This window comes from Coturnix japonica, chromosome 3 (assembly GCF_001577835.2).
Source record: "Coturnix japonica isolate 7356 chromosome 3, Coturnix japonica 2.1, whole genome shotgun sequence".
Lineage (NCBI taxonomy): Eukaryota > Metazoa > Chordata > Aves > Galliformes > Phasianidae > Coturnix > Coturnix japonica.
This window is the reverse complement of record NC_029518.1, coordinates 75,797,664-75,808,210: the sequence shown is the minus strand read 5'-3', so window position 1 is coordinate 75,808,210 and position 10,547 is coordinate 75,797,664. Positions and strand designations below refer to the sequence as shown.

Here is a 10,547-nt window from a genome sequence, read left to right as displayed (position 1 = left end):
CGAACACAGAAAATTTTATGTAATAAATTGCAATCACTCATATCTTTTAAGTATGAATAATTACAGCCTGATGCATCTCCAGTCTATTTGGGACGAGCTTTTTATGTGTTAAAACTACAGGGCCAGATTCTTAAAGGACTCAAACAGTTTTAAGCTCTACTTGCTCAGGCATTCATTAGAAATCTTCATTTCTTCTCATGTGATGTTGCTTAATTTATCAGAGCTTGAACTACAAGATACAGATACTTAACTGACAGAGAGAGGGTTTGAGTCCTGGAGAACAAGATTAGAAAAAGAAGCTTAAACTGGATAAACTGAGTCTGCTGGCAGGAAGAAATATAAATAAATAAAAAATAATCCACTCTTACAAAAACAAATAAAAAAATAAATAAAATAAAATTAAATTAAAAGAAAAAGCCTGTAAGGAGAATATGGAGGTTTTTTAAATAGCCATATCAGAAAGCAAGACCCTCTATCACGCACACAAGATGGTGACACTTGACATTTGGTCTTACACGGAGTTTATCTCCACTGCAGAAGTTACAAACAAATTCAAAAGAATGAACGTTTTAATTGTTTCAGTGCAATGCAGCTGTCATGACTGACTGGCAAACCTTGCAAAGGGCAGAAAGGTTCATCTGGCAAAGAACTTGTGCGTTTAAAAAAAAACAAAGGAGAAACAAAACAAATGAGTAAGGCAGAGGCTTACATTAATCTTTTTTAGAAAACTTTTCATGTGGAGTACTGCTGCTTTCAGAATTGTCAAAGCTCGAGGCTTCATTCCTGCATATGTGTTGTCACAAGCAACACAAGTTAAAAATGTGGGTCTAACAAGATGGAGACAAATCTGTTAGCAGCAAACAGACAAGAGTGAGCTATGTGACTTGGCTCTTTTGGATATCTAAGAGTGCCGAAAAAGAAACAAAAGCTGAAAGTGACTGTCAGCAGTAGAGAAAAGTTTTCTGGAACAAATAAGTCTGTCCCTGCATTCTCCCACCCCAATTCTCCCTCCTTTCCCCCTGTATCTTGCCTGCAGCTGCACTTCTAGTTAAAGCTGCTCAGAGAAGCAGTTCATTCTCAGCACAGGAGGTGGAATGTGTTCTATATGGCTGTGCTAAGTGTGGTGCCAAGCTTAGGCTCCCTCTCTTTTGGTGTATTTGCTTTGGCTCTTGTCTGCACTCAGGTCTGATCCAGTCATCTGTAAGCCAGTGCGAGTTTCAGCTAAGCAGAGATATCTAGAAAACTTTGTTGCTACACAGGTAGCATCGTAGGGCATCTCCTTGCTACGATGTTTCAGATCACACACTCATCAGCCATTTCCAGTACTTCCTTCAAACCAGGAGAGAAGAACTCAGTGCAGCAGTGTTTTCTGCGCAGTACACTGCCAACTTTGCAGGTGAACTGGGTTTACACTTTTAAGCTGTGCAAGAGAACAAAGAAGTTTTGTGAGTTGTTGCTTTGCTTCTTGTATTGCAGGACAGAGATTTGATTGGTTCCCAACAGAGTTCTGTAGACAGTAAGATTTTTCTTGATCCCAATTGTTATGTCACTAGTCATTCAGGGCTGTTTCTGTCAGCATGAAGTGTTCTCTGTAAATACATACAGTTACTGTCTCCAATGTCCAAGTCCTCTTTAACCGGTATAAATCAGAGTAATTTATTTGACTTACATGAACTGGCATAATCTCATTTAGTTGAAGGTCTGGGCCAGAGTACAGGAAACAATATTAGCCAGGGAACATTACAATAGGTTCTAATTCTTCTTCTTCTTAATATTTTCATAATGATGTGGAGTGTTCTGAAGTTGACATCGCCCAAATAAGGTATTTTTGATTTTCTGTTTGGAGCATTGCTGGCTCAGTAAGTGGAACAACATCTTTGGTTTTGGGGGTTATGTTTCATTATTACATCACAAGCAATGAAAAGCAAACCAGAATTTGAAATTCTGAGAAATGCTAAAGCTCCGAGGAGCAGAAATGTTCCCTTAAATGATGAACAGATTGTATCTGCAAGTATTACACAATTAGGTAGATTATCTAATTCAGAATGTAAATCGTCAAGATAATAACATTGTAAGAACTGGATTTATATATTTAGGGTATGTAAAATGAAGTAAAGAGAAAGGATTTCAAGAATTTTAATAACTTGAAAGAGCAATGGGAAACACATTTCTTTTCAAATAAAAAATGATAATGCCTTTCACAAGAAGCAGAGCTTTTACAATGGGTCTTTCAACGAGGGATCTCAAAACTCGTTTTGATACACTGAATTAGGTCTCGACACTGCAGCCTTTATCAAAATGAACAGTCTCAAAGCAAAGGAAATACTCAGCTGATTTTGCAACTGAGGACTGTGATCTGGAGAGCTGCCCTGCGAGGTGGTGAAGCTTTATTTCCATAGCTTTCAGAAGGAAAGGAAGGAGTATGTGAAAAGAGTGTGTGTGGTGTGCACAAAGTCACAGAACGAGCCTAGCAAAGTTCTGGATTAAAACACCCTACAAAGCAGACATAAGCTGCAATTTCATCTTTCTCTTCTGATTCTACATTGGAAAGGACAACTGCTTTGAAATTTAAACCTAGAAGATATTCACATTTTTCTGTGTGGTTTGTCATCCCAACACACTGTCTTTGTTGGAACACTGGTGAAAAGCTGCTGGAGAGAAAAGGCAAAAATAGGTAACCATTAAAGTCTGCTGACCTTAAAACCAGATGAGCTAAACTGGTGTTCAGTGCCCTTCATTCAGTAGTCACCGCTTTTCTTTTCTTGCCCTGTCAAAACAGATCTGATAGGAGATAATATATGCCGTGAAAATACACAAATGAAATATGTTTAAATAAGCTCTAAATCTGTGCTCTGTGTATGTATATCTTGTCACTTTATTTTTCTATCCCTCTGTCTGGTTTACATCCATGAAATGCAATACGGAAAACTGCCACAAGCACACGCAGAACTGAGAAAAGTATAGTTTGGCATATCCAGGGGCAGTGCTCAATGTCACCGCTTTATTGTAGGCAGATGATAGCACAGTGCGAGAACGTTCTGATTTGCAAATGATGGGTTTTGAAAGGCAGGACAAATGCCAGTAATCTGCTGCATTTTGCAGCATCAGTGCTGTAAATAGGCACGCTCTCTTGGTAACTTGGATGAACAAATTTTAAATTTATGGTAAGTATAAGCACATGTCATTAATTTTATATACTTTAAGTGATAATAGCCAGCCTCTGCCAGCATGCTAATGTATGTAATCTGTTCCTTACAGCCCGAAGCCAGATACCCTTACATTTGCGTGTTCATACTCTGGCAAATTAATTTACACAGAACTGGAAGGGAGGGGGTTGAAAGAAAACATTTCTTGTGCTGTCGCTGCCCCTCGGATTTCTGACTGTGTAAAGAGCCTGTTGGGCGGCGGTCCGTCCTGTCCCGCAGCTCCGAGCGGAGTGGGAGGGTCACGCTGCGTGAGACTGATAAGGGCAGCGCTGCATCCCCTCACCGCGCTCCGCAACTCCTCGGCACGCAGCAGCACGGGCATGTCTGTACTGCTGGGGGACGAGCTGGAATAGAAACTAAAGGTAAGCAGCTCGCTATTCGCAGAGAGTTGTCTGAACAACTTACCTATGCGCTCACGCTTCAATATTCCTGTTTTGGTGCTCGTGCAGAAGTTTGTTGGTGATCTTGTCATATTAACTACACCCAATAGAAACACGCACAGTGAGCGTTTAGCGTGTTGTAATCAGCCTGAGCTGTAAGGGTGCTTGTGCGTGACTGTATGATTACAGATGTATGCTAATGAAAGCAGTCCTGGTACATATGTAGTAATTTACAGAATAATAATAATAATAAAACTTAAGCCGCTGTAAATCGGCACAATACTATATATACACACCGTGTGCGTACGTATTTACATTTTTCAGCCTATCTGTTAGTGTGCGTCGCTCTGATCTGTGCGCGCACGGGTTCGCCTACATCCCGGTACCGGTACCATCCTTGCCGACAGCAGCACTTGGGGAGGGCACGGCAAATCTACAGCAGGGCAGCGCTGTCGGGTAGCCACGGGGCTCCTCGACTGCCCTCGCCGGGAGCACCGCGCAGATCCAGCGGACCCACCCCGCCGGGGAACGGAGCGCCGCCCGCCGCCGGGCCGCCTTCCACCTGCCCGCCCCTCGCCGACGCGGAGCAGGAGCGCTGCGGGCCCGGCCGCCGCCCGGAGCTGCCCGCGGGGCGGCGCGGCGGGACCGGCTCCAGCCAGGCGCGGTGCCCGGCGCGGGACGGGGCGAGCGAGAGCTGCCGCCCGCATGCCGGCGCCCGGCTCCGTGCGCCGCTCGCACCTGGCGGGGCCGGGGGTCCGGCGGCAGAGGGCTCCCTCGTGCAGAGGGGACGCCGCGCCACCTTCTCCGGCGGCCCGAGCGTGCTGCTGGCAGCGCTGCAGGGGAGGAAGCGTCGGCGGATGCTTGCCCCGTCGCTGGTCGGACCGGGCCGGGCGAGCAGCCGGGGGTGCTGGCAGATTCCGGGCCGAGCACCGCCGGGGTTGAGGGAGGGACGGTGAAGGGGGTGGGTGGAGGCTGCCCGGTGCTGTACCGGGCCCACCTCGCCTCGCCGTCAGTCAGCCCCCGGCTGCACGCCCCCCGCGCCCGCCCGTTCGTGGGGTGTTCAGATCCTCCTGCAGCCGGACGCAACTTCGTCCAAGAGAAACTGAATCGCCGTCGCGTTGCATTTTGAGCTGCTGGAAACTCGTCCTGCAGCTTCAGGTGCGCTCGCCGTGGGAGGAGGGAGCGGGCGGCCAAGCGCGGAGCTGCGGGAAGTGGGAACGTCAGGTACCGAACCTGCATGAGCCCTCCAGAGAGTGAGGGCTGGCACGGCAACTCCGTGCTCGTAAAGCAGGTGCAGGAAATTAATGGTGCTTGAAAGTGCACTCAACGTGCTGCTGTTGGGGAGGCTGGGAAAGTTAACGGTGGTGTGGTCTCTGTCAGCGTGTGTAACTGACAGAGTGGCTCTGCTGGGGGGTCTCGCAAAGGTAATTCTGAAGAGCACGTCGTAGGTATAAGATTTGCTTTTCTTTACACAAGTTGTGGTTAGAAGAGTATTTGGCACTTAATGTGCTTTGCTGGGTTCATTTGTTTCTAGGAGTTATAGTTTGCTTAAGAGAAAAGCTCTTATATGTAGGGGCTGAAGAACGTGTTGTTGAAGCTGGATTGTGCTTCTGCGGTGTTTAAGCTGTGAACTCAGCACAGGTAGTGCCAGGCACCTGGGGACTCTGCACTGGGGAGAAGCATCGTATTTCTGTTTGTTTTCACATACACCAGAGGTGTAACACGTTGTTCTTGTGATGGTTGGGAGCTCAGCAGCACAGTGACACCGAGCGGTTACCTTAGCGTGTTTAAAACTGAGACTTCAGGAGGGAGAAATAAAACCAGTCGTTATTAATGAAATAAATAATGGTTTGCCTTCACAGCTAATATTTGTGAGTTAATGTTTTTGATGATGCTTATGAGATGGAGAACTGAAGGAATATTTCTAAATTTACTTAGGTCTATTTTTATAGCTCCTCAAAATAGATAAATCATACCCTTAGTGTATGACTAGTGGTTTACCCTTTTCCTTGTAGTTGAGACATTCTTGAAGCAGAATTGTTCTGAATGTGATTATCTTCTGTTTCAGATTTGTAGCTGATTGTTCACATGTGTCCGGGGGGAGATGAAGTGCATTGGATCCTGTTCATTTTGGCCTTTCATGGCAGTCATCCTGCTCCTCCCAGCTTCTACTGCTGTGGCCGTCAGTGACCAGACAGGTATTCCCACTTTTCTTGTGCATCAATGCCCAAAGACATAAATCCTGATGCTCAGCCTGTAGACGAATAAGCACAATACGTGGGAAATAAGTACAAGCAAACAAAACAAGAAAAGACTTTGTTATTGTTCTTTAACCTTTTTGTGTCCATGCCTAAACTTGAAGCAGTTCAAAAGCAGTCTTTCTGTTTCGGATGCTTGAAAGATTCACATTTGGAAGCAGTTGTACGAAGAGTTTTGGTTTGTAATTTCTCAGCTTACTATACAAAGCAAGATTCTGAATCTAGTCTTGCAAAACTTCTGTGAAAAAAAATCACATGGCTTTGTTACTAAGTAGTTACACTGATCTAAACAACCTAATGCTCACATTAACTTAACCTTAAGTTAATCCTCAAACCGTGTCACATGCTTCACAGACATACAGTGAGATGGGATCTTGTACCGAAGAAGGCAGGGAAGAAGAATATAATTAAATTGTTTGCTGTAAAAGCTGTTGCCCATCTTCTGCAAATATTCTCATGTTTCTCCACTTCTCTCTCACTGTCCATATTATCTTGCTCTGCTAAGCTTTGCAGAAGGTGAAATGTATTTGTAGTAATGCTGGTGGAAGATAATAGGATCTGTATGTACATAGTAGCTTTGAATCTGTGCAATGCCTTGGAAACTCATGCCCCCAGAAATTTTGAAGTCAATTTCTAGCATAATAATCCTGTTATTGCTCCAGTAAACAATAAATAGTAGCACTTATTAACTATTAAATGCAATGCGTAGGCTTTGGGACTGCAGTAATACATTGTGAAGAATCTGAATATAACTTAGACTCTCGATTTGCCTTCTGTGTTTAGGGCAGCAAAGCTAAATTCTCCACCAATAAATTATTCTTAACCCCTGTAAGAGTTAGAATGGACACGATTATCCTCTTTGATCATCTAAAAGAGTCAAAATAGGTTGTCATCTCTTTTATTCCTATCCAGTGCATTACAGAAGGGAAGACTTACATAGAGTAGAAGAAAATGAGTACACAAAGCTCCCTGATAATGTAACTAGCTAAATTTGGAACTTCTTTTTTTTCTAATGAAGAGATATCTCAGGAAAAGATAAGCCTTTGTTATAAGGTGTGACAGATAAAGTGGACCTTTTATGAATAGTAGATCTGAACTACGTTGTAAGTTTGTTTTGTATAGCTGGAAGGGAGGTGGAAATTTACCCTAATCTGATGGCTTGATCAAATGTGGGTCCAATAGAACCACTGATGTGAAGAGGAGAGGTTGAACCTCTCCTGTGAACAACTAACAGTGTACAACTGAGAGAGGCTTCTGCAGAATGAGGTGATATAGGCAGATGGTGAGGAATAACAAGTAGATAGCTGCCAGCGTGTGTGGGTCTGCCAACAGTGGGGAATAGACTTTGAGTGAAGCTTTAAGGTGATAACAGGAAAAAGACTTTCCTAGAGACTGGAAAGTGCAGAAATTGTACAAAAGAGAAATGTAAGTTATAGACCAGAAAGAAGGAGTTGAAGAAGAACAGCCTTTGCAAAGTCAGTGGTAAAGGTGCATTTGCAGTCTTTATTGTTAAATCTGCCTCTTGGAGTGAAACAGTATTCTGTGTTGCACAGCTCTTTTGAATCCTACAAATTGCTTGTGTGTATATTTGAAGAAGAGAGGAATATCCAGCCTCCTCCATTTCTTTATTCCACTCATTAACCAACTCTTGGATCTTCATTCTCTCCCATGTGCCAGTTCTGAATAGATTTACTTCTATCCTTCAGGACCTGACCAGGTTTCTTCTTTTTCCTGCAGTGTGCGTGTGACATTTGTTTCTCAGTAAGCTAACATGAATGTGTTGTGTTTTGTTTTCTGTCAAAACACATTTAGATAGATATTTGGATTATCATGTTTTCATTTAAAATTTCTTTCTGGATCATCTTGAGTCTAACAGAACAGTCTTCAAAATCAGGGAAAACTAAATTAACCTTGATTTGAAGAGGGGCGGGGGGCGGGGGAGGGGAGGGGGGAGAAAAATAAGTGTATTTATGGAAGAAAATCTCTTGCAAGAGAAAGAATCAATTGGTTTGTATACATATGAAAGAGATTGCTGAGAAGGCGTTCTGATTGTACTTTGGGGCTTACTGATTTGATACTGTATTAAATAAATACTAGTGTTGGGAGAAAACATCAGAGTGGGCCTTCTTGAAGCTGTCCTCCTTAGGCTCTAAGCAAGGATTGTTATCAGTTCTCACCCGTTCAGAAATTTTGGTGTGCTAATCATTCATCAGAAGGAAGCACTTGCCATATATACTAATGATAAAATATGGTGAACTGAAGGTAAAGGATTCCACAGTCTGGTTTGTTAACTGACTTCAGGAGTATTTTCATAACATAAACTTAGGTTTTTATTATAGGGAGCTCTTGGCTTTGAAGCATGGACTTGAGCTGTTTTTGTAATGGCACACGAAGTTCTAATCTGATCATTCCTAAATGCTCCATATTGAGAATATAATGTTCTGTCTCATTCCCAGATCATCATTGCTTTTTCAGTTTTCTTTTATAATCAATCCTTTTCAAAGTCACTTGCTATACCATGAAAAATGTAGCACAAATAAAGTCTTGGGACTGCCAGTCATGGTGAATTTCCATTGACAACACATTCCATGTCAAAAGGCAAAAGTATTGGCTCTAGATCATAGTTTCAGATAGGCAGTTTGACCCAAATACTGTGAATGGTTTCAGGCATGCAAATTGGTTCAGCTTTTCAGTTTTCATATTTTAGCGCAGCTAGATAATTCTCCAAATCAAGATAAAATCTCTAGAGTCACTCTCATATGGAAACGTATTCATATTCTTAATACCATCAGTGTGTGTAAACTCTTAGGCAGAACTTTTAAGGTTATAAGTGACTATGCCACCCTTGGATTCCTTAACTCATGGGTAAATAGCTTTCTTTGGCAGTGAATAAGGAGCGTTAGGTATCAGAAAGGATGTGGCTCCTGAAAGCCTGCATACTGTGGAAAGGCACTTCAGCTAGTGAGTAAGTAGTACAGAGAAACTTAAACCATAAGGAGAAACAGCTACACATTCCCCCAGAGAAAAGCCTGCGCACTAGATCAGCCCATTTTTTTTTCATGGAAAGCAAAGGAAAGGAAAAATAACTTCTGTAGCCAAGATATCTACTTAGAATATAGTCTTGCTTTTCCTACTACCTTCAGTTCCTCGTTAAAGAATAGTTTTCCAAGGTCTAGTGTAGGCATCCTGGTACTCAAACTCAGATTACTTAATTCCTGCCACCAAAGTTGTGATGCTGTTTACATAAGTTTCTAAATAGTCACTAGGCTTGGACTTCTTTCCTGTATCAATAAAATCATATATTCAGTCTCTCATTGTCCTCTTTCCACCTTTGGTTTAATTAATGTTTCTATTAATAAGTGGCTTAAAGTGTAGAAAGTGGAGAAAAAAATGGCATTTTATTTTCTAGTAGTTTCTTATTTGAGGTTAAAAATATGTGAGTTAACTGGGGCTTTTGCTGCTGGGTCACATTTATTTGTCAGTTGTGCTTTTTGATAGAAACATCCGTGCCCTTAGAATGTATGCGTAGGTGGTGTTAGCAGCTGAAAACTTCACTTAAAGATGAACTTTATGATTAAGCTAGCAGTTAAACAGTTGTAAAGTGAATCTAGATATTTCAGATGACTGCTGATCTAGGGAAGCCAGGAATGCTTAATGGAAGCTACAGTTCCCAGTCAGAAATGCGTGTGAAAGTTTTCTGTCAGAATGAGAGTGAATCATGTACCGGAAGAAAGAAGATCACAATGATTTGTTATACATCTTCCTGATCCACATAGATAAGTGCTTTTGAAATAATTATGTTGATTTTATATTAATTTTCTATGTAGACCTCAGTGATTTCTAAAAATGAAAGGGAATTGCATGGAAAGAAGATCTAGTCAATTCATAGGGATGTTAACTTCAGTTTCACCATTCTCATAATATGAATCATGGACTTGTCCAGACAAGCTCAGTTCTATTACACGTAGTCTACCATATAAGATTGCTATTTTTACTACTACTTTAATTTTGCAGTTTTGTATTATAATGGAGGTAGTAGCTGTGTGTGGTGTGTATGCCTGGTAAGGGTTTGTTTTGTTCTTTTTCTTTCCTAAATGCCTTCGTGTGAATCTTCTAATTCAGCAGCCCACAGGCTGAATGTGTAAACTGACTGCTTTGTCTCAGGCCAAAGAATTTAAGAGTCTGCCAGCAGTACTAAAAATCTTGGAAGAGTCTAACTTTTTGACTGTGCAAATTATAGAAAGAATTTTTCTCAATCTATAGCAATTACAGTTATGAGTCTTGATATGGGGAGCTTCTTGATTTTTAATATTTTATGACTTTGTCTAAACTCTCTGGTAAAATGTTAGACAAAGGGAGCATACCAGCAGCACAGACTGGAAGAAAAATGATAGTAACTCTTTGAGTTTTTCTGGGGATATGGAAAACAACCAAATAAATAACGTTTACATGGCATGTCTATGGACTGTTATGCTACTGATAAAAATAGGTCCACAGTCCAGTCTGTGGCATGTGAGGAATCATTGCTATCATCTGGATAACACAGAAATTAAGGCTTGATTCTTTATTTGGAGTTGTAGGAAAGTGGCTGGTGGGAATAAAATAAATTCCCTAGTCCTTAGCCACTCATCCCTCATGAAAGTTAACGGTGGAGAAAAAACGAGCACATTTTATAGCAGTTCTATGATCAAAACCAGGTTGTT

At 41.9% G+C, this 10,547-nt stretch overlaps 1 protein-coding gene across 5 annotated transcripts in view; it reads left to right on the top strand.

The window, feature by feature from the left end:
• The first annotated feature begins 3,337 nt into the window (after positions 1-3,337).
• The window catches only part of COL19A1 (collagen type XIX alpha 1 chain), a 172,794-nt gene continuing 165,584 nt past the window's right edge, over positions 3,338-10,547 (top strand). For 3 of the 5 annotated variants that reach the window (XM_015859137.2, XM_015859134.2, XM_015859139.2), the window contains exons 1-2: positions 4,293-4,744; positions 5,655-5,784. In XM_015859137.2, the coding sequence (XP_015714623.1) occupies positions 5,691-5,784 (94 nt within the window). In that variant the 5' untranslated portion in view covers positions 4,293-4,744; positions 5,655-5,690. Of the gene's footprint in view, positions 3,569-4,290; positions 4,745-5,654; positions 5,785-10,547 lie in introns of those variants that run through there. The other 2 variants (XM_015859135.2, XM_015859140.2) reach the window with 2 other exon arrangements.